The sequence below is a fragment of the Caenorhabditis remanei genome, chromosome III (assembly GCF_010183535.1).
Source record: "Caenorhabditis remanei strain PX506 chromosome III, whole genome shotgun sequence".
Lineage (NCBI taxonomy): Eukaryota > Metazoa > Nematoda > Chromadorea > Rhabditida > Rhabditidae > Caenorhabditis > Caenorhabditis remanei.
This window is the reverse complement of record NC_071330.1, coordinates 11,000,534-11,022,989: the sequence shown is the minus strand read 5'-3', so window position 1 is coordinate 11,022,989 and position 22,456 is coordinate 11,000,534. Positions and strand designations below refer to the sequence as shown.

The 22,456-nt window shown below is 38.4% G+C and overlaps 5 protein-coding genes across 5 annotated transcripts; 2 read left to right on the top strand and 3 right to left on the bottom strand.

The window, feature by feature from the left end:
- Positions 1 to 6,192: 6,192 nt before the first annotated feature.
- GCK72_010694 (uncharacterized protein) lies at positions 6,193 to 7,739 on the bottom strand (the record flags this gene model as incomplete). The annotated part of the gene is made up of 3 exons (XM_003111767.2): positions 6,193 to 6,597; positions 6,851 to 6,975; positions 7,022 to 7,739. 3 exons carry the CDS (start codon positions 7,737 to 7,739, stop codon positions 6,193 to 6,195), a joined length of 1,248 nt encoding a protein of 415 aa, XP_003111815.2.
- A 552-nt stretch (positions 7,740 to 8,291) lies between these two features.
- GCK72_010693 (uncharacterized protein) lies at positions 8,292 to 12,514 on the bottom strand (the record flags this gene model as incomplete). The annotated part of the gene is made up of 11 exons (XM_053727996.1): positions 8,292 to 8,426; positions 8,530 to 8,688; positions 8,742 to 8,864; positions 8,911 to 9,082; positions 9,226 to 9,435; positions 9,483 to 9,744; positions 9,792 to 10,593; positions 10,643 to 10,859; positions 10,910 to 11,544; positions 11,688 to 11,848; positions 12,493 to 12,514. 11 exons carry the CDS (start codon positions 12,512 to 12,514, stop codon positions 8,292 to 8,294), a joined length of 2,898 nt encoding a protein of 965 aa, XP_053587573.1.
- Positions 12,515 to 17,029: 4,515 nt separating this feature from the next.
- Positions 17,030 to 18,082, top strand: GCK72_010692 (uncharacterized protein; the record flags this gene model as incomplete). Its single annotated transcript, XM_003092277.2, has 3 exons — positions 17,030 to 17,374; positions 17,432 to 17,548; positions 17,627 to 18,082. The coding sequence occupies 3 exons, from the start codon at positions 17,030 to 17,032 to the stop codon at positions 18,080 to 18,082; spliced, it is 918 nt and encodes a 305-aa protein (XP_003092325.2).
- Positions 18,083 to 18,720: 638 nt separating this feature from the next.
- Positions 18,721 to 20,061, top strand: GCK72_010691 (uncharacterized protein; the record flags this gene model as incomplete). Its single annotated transcript, XM_003092271.2, has 3 exons — positions 18,721 to 19,110; positions 19,160 to 19,276; positions 19,501 to 20,061. 3 exons carry the CDS (start codon positions 18,721 to 18,723, stop codon positions 20,059 to 20,061), a joined length of 1,068 nt encoding a protein of 355 aa, XP_003092319.2.
- A 574-nt stretch (positions 20,062 to 20,635) lies between these two features.
- Positions 20,636 to 21,680, bottom strand: GCK72_010690 (uncharacterized protein; the record flags this gene model as incomplete). The annotated part of the gene is made up of 3 exons (XM_003092264.2): positions 20,636 to 21,091; positions 21,170 to 21,286; positions 21,336 to 21,680. 3 exons carry the CDS (start codon positions 21,678 to 21,680, stop codon positions 20,636 to 20,638), a joined length of 918 nt encoding a protein of 305 aa, XP_003092312.2.
- Positions 21,681 to 22,456: the final 776 nt, after the last annotated feature.

The window sequence follows — 22,456 nt, the reverse complement described above, 5'->3', positions numbered from 1 at the left end:
CTGAAAAAATGAGTTTTTTCAGGATTCCCACCAGAGGGTTTTCACAGCAGCGCTTTACCACTCATGGAAAAAAGAGTGGGAAATGAAGAATTAATCAAAATGGTTCTATTAAAGCGAAATAGGAATTTCGGAATTCTTACAGTGTTGCATTTCCCCAGACAAATCCAGTCAAAGTAATATTATCACCAGTCTCCAGAAGTCTGCCAAAATTGACAGGACGATCAAGAAGATTACCGTAGTTAGTCTGAAAAATGAAAGGATTGAATGACAAAGTTAGAGGAAAAATAACAAACAATTTCAGAATTGCATTGAAGTGTTGGCAATGGAACTGTCAAGTTGTAAGGAGATGTTGTGATAATTGTTGTAGAGGTTACTGTAGCCGGGGATGTAGTTTTTGTAGGTGTAGTTGAAGTTGGTGGGCGGGCACAGTCCCTGAATAAAGAAATAATCAGATTTGCATTGAAACTTCCTATAAAGAGGGGAAAAAGTAAGACTGAATCTCGGAAATGGCGCAGTTCTGTGTGTCTGTCTGTGTGCCTGTACGATACAAAACAACTCACATTCTAACCGAGTCAATTGTCCATTCTCTATAAGCTATCAAACTTCCAATTGCATTTTGAGAAGCTGTTCCTCGAAATCCAAAGTTTATCATAAGTTTCCCATTTCCGTAAATTTGGTATGAATTTGTTGTTTTGCTGAAACCATTCTCTTCACAACAATTAAGTTATTTTGTATCTCACACAACAGAAATAACAAATGAAGATCCTTGTGTGAATACACGTGGAGAATATGCTTCTTGTCCCCATTGATACTGAAAGAACACATACTACAACCAAAAACCGACATGAAAACCCAACCCAATAATTATTATAAATATTCCGAGTACTCGTCAATCGTTGTGAGATATGAAGAGGTATATTGGTGTTCCCAAATATAGGATTGAATCCCAAATAGAAATTGACATTCGAACTGAAAACTGACGTTCAACATTTCTATTTAAATTCAATTAATTTTTCACTCTGTAGCGTTTTTCCAGATATATCCAGTCAATGTTATATTGTCCCCAACTTCCATGCTTCTTCCAAAAACAACCGAACGCCATCGAAGATCACCGTACTCACTCTGAAACCCGTTTGATAGTTTAAATTTCAAAAATATAGGAACAGACGATTGTGTTGCATTCCAGAAGGGGCAGTGGAGCAGACAAGTTGTAAGGTGTTGTTGATGGCGAACGAGTAGTTGTGGGTGTTTCAAAAGTTGTTGTGAGAGTTGTAAAAGTTGAAGAAATTGTTGATGATTTTGTTGTTCCGTCTGTATTATTAGCGATAGTTGTAAACGTGGCTGGTAAACTTTTTAGAGTTGTATTTGACGTTGTAGGTGTTGTAGAAGTTGTGAGAGTGGACGCTTGAGTTGTATTTGATGCTTCAAAAGTTGTGGGAAGTATTGATGTTGGTAGAGTTTCCGGATTCGTTGACGTTGAACTTTTGCTAGTTGATGCAGAAGTAGTTGAAGTTTGTACACAATCCCTAAAGCCCAATTCTGATGAAAAGTCATTTAAAAAATAGAATATGAGAAATAGAAAAAAAGACAAAATATCGAAAAAGATCGAACAGAACATGTTCTAAACCAGCTGCTCAGACGCAATCCCTTCTACAGACACACAGACAGACTGCATGAAAAACGCGCTTCCCATTTATCCTCACATCTGAACCGTATCAATTGTCCATTCTCGATATCCCATCATTCCACCAACTGAGTGACTGCTTACTGTTCCCACAATCCAATACTTTTTGATGTGAATTCCATTTCCATAGACGTCGTAATAATTGGATCCTCTTCTGAAAATGTCTACTTTTAGACATCAAGACTCCAATTCCATCAAAAAAGAAACTCACACAATGGACAAAACATATGGAAGTCCCTTCGTGAATGGACGAGATGAGAACGTTTCGAGTCCGTAATTCCATTTTCCCTGAAATATGAAAATATAGTTATTTTGGGATAGTGAGAGGATAAACTGACCCAGAAGTAGTTATAGATGATGTCACTTCTCCACCATCTCATTGTGATATGAATTGAGATGTAGGACTGGAGCCACTTGGGGTTCAAGCCAATATACAAATTGACATTTGATCTGAAAAAAGGTGTTTTGTCTGTTCAGAAGTCTCAGATACTCTATACTAACTCTGAAGCGTTCGGCCAAATATGTCCAGTCATTGTGAAGTTGTCTCCCACTTCCATATATCTTTCAAATTGAACCATTCGCCAACGAAGATCTCCGTAGTTTTTCTAAACCTATATTTTCAGATTTCCAACTCATTTCTTCAACTCACAATAATATCACAATTGAGTTTCGGCAGCGGAGCACTCAAATTGTAGGGAGTTGTTGTGGGAATAGCAGTTGTAGTTGTAGAAAAAGGAGTTGTTGTGACAGTTGTAGTTGTCCAATTGGAAGGATAATGTGCACATATCATCTTCTCAACTGGATCCTTGCATCGAACTGTGTATCCCAGAATATTTCCAGTCAGAGAGTATCCGTCGGATATCAGTTTAGCATAGTTATTACCAGCAACCACAGTATACTGAAAAACGAGAAAAGGTAAACTAGTAGAAGTTATTCGAACTCACCCCAACTCCTTGTTTATAAAGTTCCCTCATTGGTCTCAATTTCAGTCCACAATCATTTTCAGGAGAAGCAAAAGCGAGCCCAAGTTGCGTTGATTCTACATTTCTTCCGAAGCTTTGAATTCCCACAAAATGAAATTTAGAGTCCAAATCGAAATACTGATAAAGAGGCCTCGCGTCTCCACAAAATGGTAGAAACGACTGATTTGCCGTGAAAATACAGACAGGAATGGCTCCATTCCGAGATTCTCCATGTCCGCTTCCACTCGTGAAACCACTTGTTCCCAGAAGTCCTCCAGGCATTGACACATTTTCCAACGGGAATACATAGAGAGAAGTGATGTCTGTTAAGTTGGGTGCTACTGTTGGAAGAGAGGATCCGGTTGTGGTGGCGAGTGTGGTGAAGTCGTAATCAGGGATGTCTCCATACACAAAATTCTCGATTGAATCTTTGCAATCGACAGTGTATCCCATGATATTTCCAGTTAATGTGTATCCAGATGAAAGAAGAGTTGAGTAGTCGTCTCCAGCAACCACATAATACTGAAATTTTCCATTAATTCAGGTGTACATGCTAGTTTTTTTCAAAATTCTGGAAATTCTGCTAAAAATAGAAAAATGATTGAATTTTTGAAATTACCGGCAGCGAGAGTTTACTAATACTCACCCCAACTCCTTCTTTGTACAATTCCCGAATCGGCACCAAATCGAGTCCACAAATATTCTCATCCGTCTGGAATGCTTGACCAATTTCTTTCTGTGTCACTTCTCGTCCGTAACTTTGGATTCCAATGAAATAGAAATCATCAGATGTGTCATAATAGAGATACAATGGCTTAGCGAATCCACATCTTGAATAAACTGTTGAATTCGCCGTGAAGATACAAACATTTGAAGTGTTCAATACATTCTGAGTTCCATCATTAACCGAATATCCCTGTTCTCCTTCTGAGACTGTTTTCTCTATTATCACAACTGGTTCTACATAAAATCCATCTCTAGAGTTTGGTTTGACAGATGACGTGGAGACGGAAGCAGACGGAGTTGTTGAGAACTCATAAGCTGGCATATCTCCGTAGACAAGGTTATCTTTTGCATCTTTGCAGTCAACAGTGTATCCAACAATATTTCCAGTTATATTGAATCCATTGGCAAGAAGAGAAGAGTACTCATCCCCAGCCACTACGTTGTACTAAAATTTATTCGTTTGAAAATTGGAAAATTGAAATCTATTTCACTTACCCCTACTCCTTCCTTATACAGTTCCCTGATAGGAACCAAATTGAGTCCGCAATCGTTTTCATCATTCTCAAATGCGACTCCGATCATCTTTGATGTCACATTTCTCCCAAAAGAATACAATCCAACGAAGTAGAAATTGTCATCTACATCATAATACAAATACAAATTACTCGCGTATCCACATCTTGACACAACAGTCAGATTGGCAGTAAACAGACAAACATTTGAAATATCCAGAATGTCAATTTCAGAAGGCGTTCCATCTGGATCCAGATAGTATCCTTGTTCACCCCCAGAAGTGGGAGCACCGACTATTTTCACAGGTTCAACATAGAATCCAACAAGAGAAGAAGACGTCGGGGACGTGAATCCAGATACTGTAGAAATTGTGGAGAGTCCATCGGGAATAGTTATCACTATTTGTCCATTTGGAGCGTGGTTACAGTCGATTGTGTATCCAATTATATTCCCAGTTGGAATGAATCCTTTGGATGTCACATCAGTGTAATCATCTCCAGCAACGACGGTCGACTGAAATAAAATAATTGTTGCGAGATGGAAAACTATTGATTTTCAAAAACGTACGCCAACTCCATGCTTATAAAATTCTCTAATCGATTGGACCGGAATCCCACATAAATTATTTTGGCTCTTGAATGCAAGACCGATATAAGAATAGATAAAAGTGTCCACCGCTCCATAAACAGAGTCAATGAAACCAATGTATACATGAGTCTTATCGAAGAATTGAAGCATTCGATCAACTTGTCCACATCTCGAAAGAATTGAAAGATTTCCAGAAAGAAGACAAACATTTGTTGGTTCAATCGGAGATGCACTGACTGGAGGAGTCCACGGAAGATTGATGGAACCAACTCCTTGTGTTCCATTTGTCGAGTTCTTGAGAATTGTCCAAATTGGATTCGTCCAGAAAATGTATTGATTATGAGATAGAGATACAGTCGAGGGAAGAATTGTGGTTGGTTCAGGAAGACCATCGTCATATCCGAAGATTCTGAAAATGAAATAACTCTAAGAAGTTTAAGATCTCTTATTCATCCTCACGAGTAAATCGGAAGATTCTCCGGAACAGTTACAGCAGTGAATGCATATCCAATAGTTCTCACAAATTTATATCTGTATCTACCGTAATCTCTCAATTGGCATGCTCCGAATTGATTGGGATATCTTCCATTTGTATAAGCAAACACTGAAAATCTTCTCTTCTTTTTCGTCTTCTTATCATTTTCTAATCTTACTATCAACATCTTCTGAATAATATTCATCATATCTAATCAGCCCTCCGTGCTCTTCTGGTGAAATATAACCAGCTTTCCCGAGTACTGTATCGGAATCAGCAGGAGAAGTTTCAAATTTCAGACGCCCTTTTGAATCAATAGCATTGTAGATTGGAATCACTTTTATTGGAAGGTTTTGACACGTGTCCATTCCACATCCGAGATCTTTCAAAAACATTTCTTGTGTGGGTCCTCGGACTGCATTGTATTGGGATATGTCTGGAATTAGAAAGTTAGTTGTGCTCATCAGATATTGTTAGTTCAAACAAAAAATTTTGAAATATGTCCTGGAATAGTTCATAAAACTGTAAAACCACTTCGCTGAAACTCACTCAGATGCTGCGTATTCTGAGAAACACTCAAATATTGAGGAAGTTTAGTAAAATAGATAGATTTCATCGGAACTGCTGCTGTATCCGTAAATCGAAAAATTGGTTCCAGTACCACTTTGTGATATTGAAATACCGCATTCTGAACTTGTTCACTCAGATTATTCACTTCAAATTGTTTCTCACCACCGATAAAAAGAAACCTCCAAAAAGAAAAAAAATATAGAAGTAGTTCATCTCTGATAAAGTGTGATAAACGGAATGAAAGTGGTTCGGAATGGAAAAAGAACTAGAGAGGGAACTGATTTAAATATTCATGTAAACGATGGAATCGCTAATTATTTCATTTCAATCGATCAGACATTAAAGCAGTCGTGGATTTCAGAAAGCTTTTGAAAATTGAAAAAATTCTAGAAGATTAATTTAGGAACATCTCGATTTTCAGGAGTACGATTTGAGCCATAAAATATTATTAGTGTCTTCCCATAAAGTTCATTAAGAGAAACTTCGGAAAGGAGAATAGTCTTCCTGATCTCTGTCTCCCAGTCATCAATGTTTTTCTAAATTTCAGCTTGAAATTTTTTGACAACTCATAATACATTCGCCATGAAAACCTTTTATGAGACACAGTGTAAATACAATAAATTATAGAAGAAGATGAAGCGAAACACGGGTTCACAGGAGAATAACACGTAGTTTTATTTATAGAATTCAAAGTCGTTAGTATCCTTCTTGACGACATTCTTGTACGCCTTCTCCAAATCTTTCGTCAGAACAACATAACGATTCTCACGAACAGCTTGCATACCGGCTTCTTGACAGATCGAATTGATGTCAGCACCGGATATTTTGTCTGGTCGAGCAACCCAATCTTCCAAATCCACGTCATCAGAGAGGTTCATTCGAGAGCAAACTGTCGTGAAGACGAGACGTTTTTGACGACGATCTGGCAGAGGGAATTCGATTTTACGATCAAGGCGTCCTGGACGGAGAAGGGCGGGATCAAGAGTGTCTTGACGATTGGTTGCCATGATCACTTTCACATTTGTACTTTGATCGAAACCATCCATTTGATTGAGCAATTCGAGGAGGATACGTTGGACCTGGAAACGAACAATTAGGAAAATGGAATATAAATGTTTTTAGAAAATCAAAACAAATTAGTTGAGTGTTCTGATTTCTACTAGCTTTTGAACGTTTAGAGTTTATTCAAACTGGTTTTTAATTGAATGCAGCTTTAAGTCTTACAAAATTCTCATTTAAAATCATCGTCGGATATAAAGTAAACACAGATTCAAAACGTGCTCACATGTCCGTAAAAACAACAACTATACTCCAACATTTTCAAAAATGTACCTCCCGATCAGCTCCAGTTTGAGCATCGAAACGTTTTGTGGCGATCGCATCGATTTCGTCAATAAAGATGATGGATGGACTGTTCTCCTTGGCCAGACGGAACACATCACGAACCATACGGGGACCTGAAATATATTCAGATTACTTTAAGCTCTCAAAACTACAAGATACCTTCTCCAAGATACTTCTGAACGAATTCAGATCCAACGACACGAATGAACGAAGCAGCAGTATTTGCAGCAACCGCCTTCGCCAACATTGTCTTTCCACATCCTGGTGGTCCATACATGAGAACTCCTCTTGGGGGATCAATTCCAATTTGTTGATAGAGTTCTCCGTGAGTGAGTGGAAGTTCAACAGCCTCACGAACCTCTTGTTTCTGCATATCCAGACCTCCAATATCTCCATATGAAACATCTGGTTTCTCATCTGGACGAAGCATTTGGATTGAGCTATCAGCCTCTGGTGGAAGCACGTCTACGAGAGCATTCGAGTATTTGTGAAGAGCAACAGAGCATCCAGGTTTCAGAAGTTCTCGATCCAAGATTGAGAGGACTCGAACATAATAATTCGATCCAGTTGTGCTTCCAACAATAGCATGATTCTGGTCAACTGCCTCCAAGAATTGCCCGATAACCAGAGGAACCGACTGAATTCTTTTCACTTCTTCTTGAGCATGGAGCAACTCCTTTTCTAGATTTCTTGTCTCCAATTTGATATAATCTTCCATTACTTGAAGATGTGCCAATTGAGTCTCCAATGTAGTCAATTTGATGTAATCATCAGAAGAGACATCGACCAAAGTGGATGGAAGAGGTGGTGGACGAGTCGATGGATTCTCAGGGACAGGAGTGGTCACTCCAATTTCCTCCAAAGCGGCGGCCGACATACTGGAATTAAGAAAGAAATGAAATTCTGAAGAACTTTAAAAAAAAAGAAAATAGGAAAACACGTTTTTGAACAAATTCAAACATTATTCAAGAAGAACTTCAATTTTCTTAATTTATTGAAAAAATAGGATGAAGTCAGAAATAAAAACAAATAAATAAATGGAGATCATTGTATATCACAAGTTGGGAAACAGAAAGACAAATCTAGGTAGACGAAATAGGGAAATCGGAAAAAGGGATCTAGATTAAAACATTCAGAAAAGCAAGAATTGAGAGAAAGTCATCATCTGCAGTTGGGCGTCACGGTGTATGCAGACAATGACAAGAGTCTACAAACAAGAAAAAGAGAGAGAAGGAGAAAAAGAGGAAAGAAGAAGAACTCAGAATCATTTAGTTCTATTGGATATATAAATAAGCAGATAATGACAAAATCACAATTCGAGAGTATTGGCTGAAAGAAATCTGGAACTCTAAAAAAAATCAAAATCTGAAAACTCGCTGATTCTGAATTGATATGAAAAAAGAGAAATAAAGTTAAGAATAAATTTAAATTATGTCGATTTCTTCGTGGTTTCCTCGACATTTGATGACTTTAACCTATCGATAATCTCTTTTCTGATATTCTCATCTTGCACTTGATCAGCTAGAAGACGGTCTAGAAACTGCTCCGTTTGGTTTAGAGCAATCTGAAAGTATTGATACATTTATGTAGTACGGAAAAGTAATTACCTAGTTTGGATTAAAGTGTGAAATTATCTAATTTTTGTATTTTCTACAAGCTTTTCCAACCTTTTTAAGAACCGGCTTCACCACACTTCCAAGTGATTGAGGTGAGTGTTCATCGTGCATTTTCAAGTTTAAAGACGGCAGAATCCGACTCAAAAAGTCTGGTTGAACACGTGGGAATAATGGATGAATATGAGATAGATCAATCTCGGATTTTATGCTCTGTAATTAAAGAGATTTTTAGAAAAGAAAGGGAATATTACATTGGAAGCCACTTGATTTATATTTGGAATATTCGGAACACGTGTGATTTGATAAGAAACTGGAATTACTGGAATTGGAGCAACTGTTGGAGCAACTGGACGTTGATATCCGCTTATTACACTACCATGAATATGCTGAAAATTGGAAAATTGAAGAGAGATGATTTAGATGAAAACATACGTTCTGATATTGCTGAGCATAAGTCTCTGCAGGAGAAACTTCTGGAATTTTCGGGAGAAGATCTTTCGGGAATTCATCAATTGTATTATAGATTTGAGGTTGATGAGTTTCAGGAACTGGTGGATAAACTCTCGGAGGAGATACAGGAGAGGGAATGTGATGGTCAATTACTCTGAAAAAGGGCAATACTCGATTTCCGGTTTTAAGTTTCTCATAACTTTCATGAATCATTCTGTCTGGAAACCATTGAAAAAATTAATTAGATCTTGCTTCTGATTCTGCTAACTTGAAAAAAAAGAACTCCTAAAAACCAACCTATTTCCTTTCCACTCAACAAATGAAGTCTCAGATGGTAACCTCGGAATGACAACTCTATTATCTGGATCATACGGTTTCCTCGTCTCTTCCCCCTTCTCACATCTTCCGATTGCCACAATAAATATCAATGTATCCGGACAATGTCTTTCTGTCCATCTACCTAATCTACCATACAACGGAGCACATTGAAGATACATTGATGGAGTGCTGAAAATTTAAAATTTCAGTTTCCTAGTTCCCAGAAAACTGCTTACTTTGGATGAGCACAGAATGAATCAGCATCATATTTCAATTCACACTGTCCATTGATTTGACATTGACTGTGTATAATTGGGACTCCAGGTGACTCTTCTTCTACAGTTACCGTATTCCAAGAGGGATTCCATGTGGGTGATTGAGTTGCCCATTCTGGGGATTGAGTTGTGAAACGAATCATATGAGATTCGACTTCTGGGGGACGGTATTCAGCAATGCCGGGTCGGTAGATTGGTTTGATTGTTGTAATTGGAGTGGTGGCTGAAAAATAGAATGAATAAATTTATATGAATAGTTTCATGTCTTACCTTCAAACTCCTGTCTTTCCATCTGATTCCTCTTCTGTTCGTTCTCCATAATCTGCCTCATCATCTCCCTTTCTCTCTCCATTTCTTCCAACCGTGTCCTCTCTTGGATTCCCTTTCTCATCTGCTCCTGAATCATTCTCTTCTCTTCCATTTCCTTCTGTTCTCTTCTTTTTTCTTCTTCTTTCCTCCTCTGCTCTTCCTCATAAATCGCATTTTGTCTCTCCTCCATTTCCTGTTCCAGAATCTTCCTTCTCCTCTCTTCCTCTATCATTTCTTGTCTTCTTTCCTCCAATTCCTTCTCCAAAATCTTTCGTTTCCGTTCTTCTTCCATCAACGCCTTCTTCCTTTCTTCCCTTTCCTTTTCCAACTTTTTCCGTTTCCGTTCTTCTTCTTGATGTCTAAGTCTCTCAATTTGTTGCTGTCTCTCCATCTCTTCCTCTCTAACTCTCTCCATTTCCTGTGTTCTCTCTTCCTCTAACCTCCTCATCTCTCTTTCTCTCGCTTCTTCCTGTTCCTTCCTTATCTTTTCCATTTCTCTCAACTGTTCCTGAATCTTTTTCTGTCGTTCTTCTTCCATTATCTTCTGTTTTCTAGCTGCCTCCAACTCTTGTCTAACTCTCTCATTCTTCTGTTGTCTCTCCATTTGAAGACGTTCCAGTTCTCTCATTCTGGATATTTCCATCGCAATTTCTTCCTGTCTGATTCTTTCCATTTCTCTCTTCCTCTCTTCCTGTCTAATTCTCTCCAACTCTCGTTCTCTTTCCATTGCCATTCGTTCTTGTTCTGCATAAATCGCTGCTTGCTGAAAATATCGCCATACGGAAAAAGGCTCTTCAACATCAATTCCTTACCCTATCAACCTCGGCTTGTCTGGCCTTTTCAGCCTCTTCTAATTGTCTGCGTCTCTCGATTTCCCGTGCTTTCTCTTCTTTCTCTTGTCTGATTCTCTCCTGTTCCATCCGATCAAACTTATCCTGTTGTTGTCGTTCGGAAACCGTTTTTTGATGTTGGACGATATGCAGAAGCTGATTCAAAAACTCATTCTCAGTCATAGTTTGTCCATTGTATCTGCAATTATTCAGTTTCTGTAAACTCTACTGCAGTGCCTTTGAACTAACCTGACTGTATACTCGGGAGTCATTGTTGTCATTTCTCCAACTTCGAAATTCTCTCCTCGTCTTTCCATTTTCTCATACGGAGCCAAAGTATGTGGCATTCCTTGAGCCTCTTTCGGAGCTACAGTAACCTTCTGAACTCCTGGAATGAATCTTGTCGCGTGAGTAACTGGCAATGAAGTGGTTGTTCGGATCCTTCCAGGTCTCGTGAATGCAGGAGAAACCCCTCTTCCTCTTGTCAATTGTTGTTTCGTTTCCTCGCTTCTTCCACCTCCTAAACTATTCTTTTTACTTGCAAATATCACTATTTTTGGTGTAGTCGTCAGTTCTGATTCCACTGATTTTTCTATTTCCATTGACATTGGAGTTGTTGTGATTGGAAGAGGAGTAGTCGTCATTGCACTTGTTGTTTTTCTCAATTTTCCACGTGTTCTTGATTTTGGTTTTCGACTTTTCGGACGAACAGTTGAGAATACGAACTCTTCTGGAGCAGCAACTGGAGCAGAAGCAGGCGTAACTTCAGCAGAAACTGGATAGCTAGATGGAATTGGAGCAGGCGTTGTGATGATATTTTTGGGTGGAGTTTCATATTTTCTCATCGGTTTCATGACACGAGAATCCGGTCGTTCTTTGCAAACCTGAATAATTAATTGAATGAATTGGTCTAGTTGAGTTTTTGCGACTAGAACTACTTGGAATCGGGAATCAATCCTTAAGAAACAGTCAAAAAAAGATCGGCGATTAAACTTCTCAGATTTCCAGGATTTTTATCTAAACTCACCCTATCCTCCGGATCAAAAGTCATTTGAGGTGCACATGGAACAATCCAAACTCTTCCAGAGGGACCACATTGCTTATATCGTGAAGGGTCTCCATTTACCGTTCGTAATCCATATGTTACTCGATTACAACGCTCTGATGTGAAAATCACGTCGGCGATCACTGAAAATTGTTGGATTTGTTGGGGATAATAGACCAAATCGACATATATATCATGGAATTCAGAAAGTGTTCAACTCAAACTACAATATAGCCCTTCCAGCAAATCTTTCGATTTTCTCATCCCCCTATTCCGGACATCTTCTTCTACTATATTCCATTGAAACTTGTGATTTGTGTGATAGAGAGAAAGAGGGAGTGAAATGGTAATTTCGTGCAAATATTGTGCCGAACCAAGAAATTGGCAGTCGAATAGTAGACACACTCTCTGAGAGGGGAGAAATCAAGTGTTGTTGGTGACAGCATTGAATGTCAACAAGGGTGCAACGGATGCATTTTCTCTTCCTTTTATATCTCTTATTATCAGTTTGATCTTACTAATGAACACCTTATCAAACAGTCCGTCTGGATGTCCGAGACTTGGAGTCTTAGGAAGATGGTAGGGATCACATAATCAGGGATTACAAATTCAGGATGGAATAGTTCTATGTTTTAAAGAATGTCAATGAGAGACTTGGAGTCCGATAATTTCATCTTTTGTAGAATATGTATAATTAACATAGAGTTTCATTTTATAGTTGCCTTTAAAAATATATATCCTTCTTGAGAGTGACAGTTCGGAAAATCACTTTCTCTATCGAACTGACCTCTTTCAGCCAGTGAGTGCATTTTGAAAAAGACGATTTAACTGGTTTGTTTCAAAATGTTGTCAATTACAAAAATGAGCATACAGATTTGATTTATACACCAAACAAAAATTGGTGAATTGTGAAGTTGTTTTTTCCAAATGAACAGTTGAAAAGCTGAGAAATTTTCCACTGATAAAAAATGTCAAGCATAATTTTTCAATGCTAATGACGTCTGAGATACTTATCAATTTTCCTATCAATCTACGTTTTCCGAATTTCAGTTTTCCGAAGAGTTCTTTCACTTAAAGTTCAAAATTTCTCCAGAAAAATAGTACTAGATTAAGTAGAAGAGAGATCTGTTCTAGCTGTCTGCTTGTCTTTTGGTTTCAGAGTAAACGAGCAGTTACACAATTCTTTGATCTTCTTCCAGTTATTCTTTACACCCACACAATTAACAAAGACCTCTGTCTGATCTACTTCATCCTCCTCCTCCCTCCAATCCTCTCCTCATCAATTACTAATCTCTCAAGCACACATATCATTTCACGCGCCTCTTGCTCCCTCTTCTAAATGATCCGATTAATTCAAAAAACGAGTGAGGTGTGAGTTTCTTCAGAAGACACACAAAAAGTTTCCAAGTTTTTCTCTCTTTTCGAATAAAAAGGAACGGTAAGCGAATTGAAATATGATATCTATTGGAGGAAGAGATGGACACCGGGCACTCGGATGTCTGCGCAAGATTCGCTTTTTTCGAGAAATGTTTTTATGTTTTTAGAGAATAGAAATGCCATCCGGATGATGCTTATGTTTATGTTCAGAAAGAGAATGCACTTATATCGAATGACGTTGGATTGAAAGAGAATGAATTGAAGAGAAAAAAGGTCGACAATGAGGAAATTGGGATGAAATCTTGCAGACGTGTAAACAAGAGAAAGCGGATAATTGGAAGAGGAATTTGGATTTCAAGGATCTCATAAATATTGTGGAAATTCCGTTCAAAAAATGTTGAGAAATGTGTCTTGAAATGAAAACATTGAATTGGAATGTCTGCTGAAAATACTTTTTGGCTAATTTTTTGAGAATTTATACAGAAGGCTTACAGCCGTTGTTAGGAAAAGCTTACTTGTTTCTGGAAATTTCGGATAATTTCAGAACACAAAACTGGAATTCAGGCTTTACGTAGGTATGTTGGTTCAAAATTTCTAAAAATAGTCATAAGAAGTTCCCAATAGTCATTCGACTTGAATCATGAGCAGGTTTAACCACAAACAAACAAACTGGATTCGAGTATTGGAATACAGTAATCCTATTATAAATCCGATTTCAAACTAACCTTGACTCAAACAAAACAATAAAATGAACAGGAAGCATCGCATTGTTTTGTGATTGACCAACTTCCACTGATTGATCGATTTGTCTGTTAAAACATTTCGGATAAGTTTTAGGGCTTTTGGATTTTGATCCAAGATCTGATCAAATTGAAATGTAGAAAAAATACGGAAAGAGACTGATCAAATAGTCGGGAAATTTATGACACTTCCAAAAAAGGGGTGGGGGAGAGAGGAAGAAGAAAAAGAAACATGAAAGATAAAATATAAAGTTTTGGAGAAAGTATTGGTCAATCTGTGGGGATATGATGATGATGACTGATTGGTAATGAGCAAACACACGAGAACTCATTACTCGGCTGTCAATGCGAAGGTCTCTTTTCGGAACAATCTATCTGATGAAAAGGAAAAATAACAGGCGGAGTCAGTAGAGGGAGTCTCCGCGCGGAAAAGAGAGAAAGAACACAATGAATAGATATGAAAGTGAGCAAGTTGCCTCCGGTCGTTTCGGATTACCTTCATGTGAGAAAACGAGGAAAAGTCGACGGAGAAGGGCATGTTTGATGAAGTTGGTGGCAATGAGAAGATTAGATACAGATTAGAATTAGTCCAACTCGGTCAACCGAAACTGGAATCCAGAAGTATCAAAGTTGTCCGCGGATTGTCATTTGGTTTCTTTTTCTAATTTTTAGAGATCCCACTTTGAAATCTGTACTCACCTATGTTCGCTTCTGTAGGGTTGAACCCCTTTTATACAAAAGTTGACGCAATGGGACAATTGGTGGTACCGAGAGATACTGAAAAAAGTTCGCCATTTTATCTGAAAATCGAAAAGAATGATATATGTTTTGGTCATTTCTGTTGATTTCCATCAGAAGAATCGTTTTTGTACCTCGCGAGCCCAAACAAAAACAGTTGTCAATTACAAAAATGAATCTCTATTTTTGATCTGAATGAATATCGAAAGAATAGTCAGATTGGTTTGGAATTATCTTAGAGGTACCTTTCTTTGGTTTTGTGAAGAAAAATGAAGAGATAGAGGATAGAAATTCTTGTTGAAACGGGGAAATAATTCTGATATGTAAGCTTGGATCCCACGCTATCTACGCAATAGAAAATAACCTTTCTGTGAGATATGAGTCCAGTATGCATTTATCATTTCAGGTCAATGGAACTCTGTCAGTTCGAAATTTCGGAATTATTCGGCTATTCTGAGAATACCGGGAATCGAAACCTGAAAGTATGGACGCCGATGACCAACTCGAATATTTGACTCCTTCCATTTTTTGTTGAGATCATATACACGGATCAAAGGGTACAATCTTGACTAAACGAGAATTTGTTTCAAGTTGATTGATCTCATGAATAAGCGGTCACCATATTTTAGTTTAAGCTATGTTTATGTGTTTTACTTTGCGTTTTCTTGTATTTCTAAGTTCCCAATCTGAAAAAGTTTTGCTCATTTTAGGCCACAATAAATTCGCATGCGCTTTCCTCCTCTAGATTTTGGTTATTTTCATGTTTTATTAATCCGTTTCTCTTATTTTCCTTAGCTTGAATCCTCTTCACCTACACCTTTTGTTACGTGAATGTCTCTTGTATGTCACAGAATAGTGAGAACGGTGGAATTACGGTTATGAAAAATAAAGGAGCTAATTGCACGGGTAATGTTTGTAAATAGGGATAGGGTGTACCAAGAAATAACTCGTTTCACTAAATGCATAAAGATTCACAGGTATTCTCTTCAAAACGTGGCAGACGTCAACTGCAGATGGCTCCAAAACAGACAATGTGATGAAATGAAAGGAACAAAAAGGGTCACTCAAACGTTAAATAAGGAATCTAAAACAAAATATGCAGGTTTTCTGATAAATATTGATTCTTGTGTTTGATGGGTCGTCCTTCGAAGAAATGAAATCTTTGCTCCTCGTATCAAGCATGATACCAAGTATGGGAGTTCTGTTGAAACCGCTTTACGAACTTAAAAATGAAATCTGAAATGAGTTCATTTTTCAACTGATTCAGAAGTTCCTTTCCTCATCTTCCCGATTGTTTCTTTTTCCTTTACTTTTCTTCTAACACCTGATCTCTCAATTCACCAGTCGGCAAGAAAAAAGGTGTCTAGCTGTAAAGAGACTACAGGTGTACCTTCCGCCGTTTGAAGTGCGCCGCTGTGTTCTCCCGAAAGAACAAAAGAAGACGTCAATCTGTCACGAATTAGCATTGGATTACAAGCAAATTACATAATAGATATAGAGATGGTAATAAAGTGATAAGCGAGGAAATTGGAAAATTAGAAAGTGAGAGCAAGAATTTGATAATTGAAACTAGGTAAAAACCAGATTATTGTAATGACAACTTTTGCTGGAATTGTAGATCAAACTTAGAGCTTTACTTTTATAGTCGCAACTTCTTAGTACGGACCTCCATGAAAAGTTAAAGATTAGCAAAGAAATTTCATCTTTGAATCGCTTATAAATTGATGTAGCCTTGTGAACTTTTCACTTCTGTTCTGTACTTCCAACGAGAACAAGTCGAACCCACGAGAACTTTCACGCTAGGTGATGCGAGTTGACTCAGAATTATGTTGTTGAAAATCTATGAAAAGTGGAACTCTCTAGAACTTTCTACTGATCGAATCAGTTTTGAATTACGTAATCGATGCGCTGTCATTGCGGCAACTTTTTGGGAGGCTCGTCGATAATGGCTTGTAGTAGAATTGTTACCTCAGTACCAAGAACCTGATGTTGTTGAGACAGTCCTGGTATTCCAAAGCCTACAGGTTAAGGTGCCAATGGACTAACTACGACTACGTGTCTAATCCAATCATATCTTCCTGCATACCAACTTAACTCCATTCATAAATAATACGTATTTGTTCTTCTAAACCCCTATCTTAACTGTCTTCCTATTGTCGGTCTCTGTTATATTCCCATTGTCATCATCCCTTATTACTCAATCAACAACTACCACCTTGCTCCCAGGAATGTTGCTTAAGAACCGCCCTTTGTGTGTATAGATGGGAGGTCCGGGTGGATTTCCCACCTGACTCTTCTCCTGGGAAAGGCAGAGCCGAAGAGGTGGAGAATACGACGACAGAAAGGTGTAAATAACCATTAATTCCCTCACAGACATCTCATTTGTCAACCCATTTCATTTACTGCTTCCCTGTAAAGTAAAAAATGTCCTCTCTTCCAACCGATATATCGGTCTCACTCTCTTCCAACATGGATGCTCTTTGGAAATCGTGTTTTGAGTTGAACCATGAGATGATTGACACAGCCGACGGTCGTCGTGTTTTCCCCACTTTGGAGTATGATATCAAAGGATTAGACCCACTGAAATACTACTCAATGTACATGCATTTCGATTTCGTCGACGACATGAAGTATAGATTCATTAATGGAAACTGGGCAGAATCTCCGTCAACTGAAGAGAAAGGAGTTCCACGGCGAGTAGTTCATCATCATGGACTACAACTTGGTCAGAATTGGATGGATCGATCACTCAGCTTCGATCAAATCAGAATAACAAATCGCAAATTAAATGAACAAAAGAAGGGACCATCATTCGTAAGTTTCATATATTTCTTTTCGATATTTTCAGATTTTAAATTCAATTATTTACAGGTCCATCTCTACACTCAACACAGATACATCCCGGTTCTGACAATCTACGAGGGAGACCACATTGCCCACGTCTCCAAGATTGACTACACTGGATTCATCACTGTGACGTCATATCATGTAAGTTTGTGCTCCATTGATTCTAGATAACTTAGCCAGTCATCTTCATATACCTATGTTTATATCATCCTTTTTCAGAGTGCTGCACTGAACGAATTCAAAACCAATAGCAATCCATACGCGACGGGAAGTCGGCTAGATCGTCGTCAGAAGCGATCATTGGCTTCAGGAGAAACGGAAAGCAGCTCCTTATCATCATCTAAAAAGATGAAAAAAGAACCAGCTTCCCCAACTCCATCTACATCTGATTCATCTGTTCCCCCAATTCCTTCTCCAACTGGGGCATTCCCATTCCCATTCATGCCAATGTTCCCAACTGGTCTCTTTCAACCAGATCTCTTCCTCCAACAAGTTCAACTTTTCTCTCAAATGACCCAACCTATGTTAATCAACCCATTCTTTCCATTAACTCTCTTCCCAACTCCCCCAATCTCTCCCCCAATCACTCCTGAATCACCGTCTCAAATTGTGACTTCTCAAGTCAACAGTGAGCCGGCTGAGCCATTAAAAAACGATGTGACTATTGATGTTTAACTATCCCTTTTTTATTTATCATTCATTCCCCCGTTGTCCCCCACTCCCAAATCCAGTTAATTTTCAAGTCTTTCATATCATTCTGTGTTAAACCATTTGTTTCTACCTCTTCTTACATCTCGTCCTCTTCTATTTCCATCGCTTTCATTTCTGTTATAAACATTTTACAAAATGTTCAATTCTTCGTTTTTATTTGGTGAACAACAAACACAATTCTTGATGACAGCTTTATCGACGTATCGAAACATTAAAGCCATCTTTGTCCATCGATGCAGATGAAATAGAACGACGTGAATAAAAACTACAGGAGTAAAAAAAATAAAGGGCAGACAGTTTGAAACGAAGGAAGATATAGAATTTGGAAAAAAACTGCATATTAGCCTGTAAGACCGGAGAATCTCCTAGATTTTAAGACAAGAGTTTAACATTTTTCGGTATTTCTTCCTGCCTGTGTATGAGCCGAGTAGGCCTACAATTTCTGAAAACTCATATATTTTTGATCTTAAAGTGACCCTCAACACATAGTGGATTCCCGCCAAAATGACTTTCACCGAATCATCAAATGCTTCATTTCATACTCTATCATTTGTCTATTTTTGTGGAATCATATATTCCTAACTCCAGTAACTCCCCCCTAAATGTCTTCCATTCCAAATAATATTTCTGTCTCTCTCTCCACTAAAACCGATTCTCATTGGAAAAGATGTTTCGATTTGACTCACGAGATGATTATCACAGCCCCAGGTCGTCGTGTTTTCCCCACTTTGGAGTACGATATCAAAGGATTGGATCCACGGAAATACTACTCAGTGTGCATGCATTTCGAGTTGGTAGATTCGATGAAGTTGAGTTTCGTCATGGGAAATTGGACACAGTCTCTGTCAACTGAAGGGAAAGGAGCTCCACGGCGAGTAGTTCATCATCATGGACTACAACTTGGTCAGAATTGGATGGATCGACCACTCAGCTTTGATCAGATTAGAATAACAAATCGCAAATCAAATGAACAGACGAAGGGACCATCATTCGTAAGTTTACTTTTCGATATTTTCAGATTTTAAATTCAATTATTTACAGGTCCATCTCTACACTCAACACAGATACATCCCGGTTCTGACAATCTACGAAGGAGACCAGATTGTCCACGTCTCCAAGATTTACTATACTGGATTCATCCCTGTGACGTCATATCATGTAAGCTTATTTATTGATGAGAACTGCGAATAGAAAAGAACGAAACAACTTCTTGCTGACGGTACGCGACTACTAGTTGTCCGGCTATTCTAGTTTATTCAAATTCCAGATCTTTTATTTGAATGATATAAAGACATATATTTCTTGGAGTCTTAGCTCGTTTCCAGTTAGGAAGCAAACCTCATCTCATTCTGAATTCCTTACCATATCTCTATATTTTTCAGTCGAATGGTGTCGTCGATCTAAAGAAAACAATAAACCCGTATGCTTTTGGATGCATCGGCCGAAGGAACGAAAAGTCTCCACGTCCATCAGATGATTCAGACGCAATGGATTCCCCCGTACCAATCAAGAAAGTCAAGAAAGAAGAGGAAGGAGAAGATGATGTCATATCAACTCTACTAAGTCTATCCAACTCGTTCATCCAATCGGAATCTCTCTCATCTTCTCCGACACCTCTTGAACCAGTTACTCACTCAAACTCCCTCAATGTGGACACCGAAACCACAATCGTCCCAATTCTTTCGAATATTCCAATCCTTCCTTGTTTCCCAAATATCCCACTTATCCAGAATGTCCTTCAGACCCAGAAATTCCTTCAGAATCAACTTGATTTCCAACAAAAACTCTTGGCTCTCCAAATGCCTTTTGCATTCTCTCCGATGTACTTAAATCAATTCCTCAATCCACTCGCGAATTCCCTTTTCCCAACTCCTGCACTCCGTCCAGAAGATCAGTTCGCTGCTTCCGCTAAAACTGAGTCTAGTGATTCAGAAAATATCTGAAAATTCAACTTTGTATTGTCCCTCTTCCGTTTATAATTAAATATAATATCGGATCATTCAATTGCTTATTATTGACATGGTTCTTCCTATCAATAAATCACTTTCAATAATTTGTTTTTCGATTTAAAATTATAAACTGGGCACTTCTTCCAGACGTGCAAGTCTTCAGCTTGAAATGATGAAACTTATGGGAAATGTGATTTTTGATATAAACATGTACTCATAAGGTAATCATAGTCCGGCACAGGCAGAGTAGAAACGATACAAAACCAAAACTAAATAACATTCGAATCTGTTTTTGAGGGACGGGAAATAAAAATGAAACTGTAAAACAGGGCATTTGTTGCTTTATATGGCGTTTGCTTTACTCCAGTTAAAATCAAAACGAGTGATAAATTATGAAAATGTTTATAACAGAAATTAAAGCGATGGAAATGGAAAAAGATGAGATGTAAGAAGAGGTACAAAACAAATGGTTTAACACAGATATGACATATGAAAGACTTGAAAATTAACTGGATTTGGGAGTGGGGGACAACGGGGGAATGAATGATAAATAAAAAAAAAGAGATTGTTAAACATCAATAGTCACATCGTTTTTTAATGGCTCAGCCGGCTCACTCTTGACTTGACAAGTCACAATTTGAGACGGTGATTCAGGAGTGATTGGGGGAGAGATTGGGGGAGTTGGGAAGAGAGTTAATGGAAAGAATGGGTTGATTAACATAGGTTGGGTCATTTGAGAGAAAAGTTGAACTTGTTGGAGGAAGAGATCTGGTTGAAAGAGACCAGTTGGGAACATTGGCATGAATGGGAATGGGAATGCCCCAGTTGGAGAAGGAATTGGGGGAACAGATGAATCAGATGTAGATGGAGTTGGGGAAGCTGGTTCTTTTTTCATCTTTTTAGATGATGATAAGGAGCTGCTTTCCGTTTCTCCTGAAGCCAATGATCGCTTCTGACGACGATCTAGCCGACTTCCCGTCGCGTATGGATTGCTATTGGTTTTGAATTCGTTCAGTGCAGCACTCTGAAAAAGGATGATATAAACATAGGTATATGAAGATGACTGGCTAAGTTATCTAGAATCAATGAAGCAGAAACTTACATGATATGACGTCACAGTTATGAATCCAGTGTAGTCAATCTTGGAGACGTGGACAATCTGGTCTCCTTCGTAGATTGTCAGAACCGGGATGTATCTGTGTTGAGTGTAGAGATGGACCTGTAAATAATTGAATTTAAAATCTGAAAATATCGAAAAGTAAACTTACGAATGATGGTCCCTTCGTCTGTTCATTTGATTTGCGATTTGTTATTCTAATCTGATCAAAGCTGAGTGGTCGATCCATCCAATTCTGACCAAGTTGTAGTCCATGATGATGAACTACTCGCCGTGGAACTCCTTTCTCTTCAGTTGACGGAGATTCTGTCCAGTTTCCATTGATGAATCTATACTTCATGTCGTCGACGAAATCGAAATGCATGTACATTGAGTAGTATTTCAGTGGGTCTAATCCTTTGATATCGTACTCCAAAGTGGGGAAAACACGACGACCGTCGGCTGTGATAATCATCTCATTGTTCAACTCAAAACACGATTTCCAAATAGCATCCATCTCGACAGAGAGTGAGACCGATATATCGGTTGGAAGAGAGGACATTTTTTATTTTACAGGGAAGCAGTAAATGAGGTGGGTAGACAAATGAGATGTCTGTGAGTGAATGAATGGGTATTTATACTTTTCTGCCATCACGAAGCAGTATTCTCCACCTTTTCTGCTCCGCCCATTCCGAAGAGAAGATTCAGGTGGGAAATCCACCCGGACCTCCTATCTACACACACGCTATTAGCGAGACAAGGGGTTCTTTTGATGGTAAGCGGCATTCCTAGGAGCAAGGTATCAACCAGTCTCTTGGATAATAAATTAGATCATCAATGGTAGGAAGGGGTTTATAAAGATAGGCGATATAATAGAGCCCAACAATAGGAAGACAGTTAAGATAGGGGTTTAGTAGAACAAAAACACATTATTCAGGTTGAAGAGAGATAAGATTGAAGACAAGAAGCGAAAATGGTTGAAAACATTGCAAGAGTGTGGGATTCAGAAGTGGGATGGTGAATATGTTGGCAGTTCGAAATCTCTCAAGGAAGGTCTTCAAGAACCTATTTGAAATGAACATAACAGCATATCCCAGTTTGGTGTAGACTAGCTTCTCATATTGATACGGTGGCAACGCCCGGGATAAACAACGAAGCTGGAAATTCGGAAAGTGAGTACATGCATTCTGTGTAGTGACTTTCCTCAAAGTTACAGTTTCAATTGATTTAATGACCTTATTCCTCTCACCCTCGTATATCACAATTATTCATGGAACCAACACATCGGCAGCT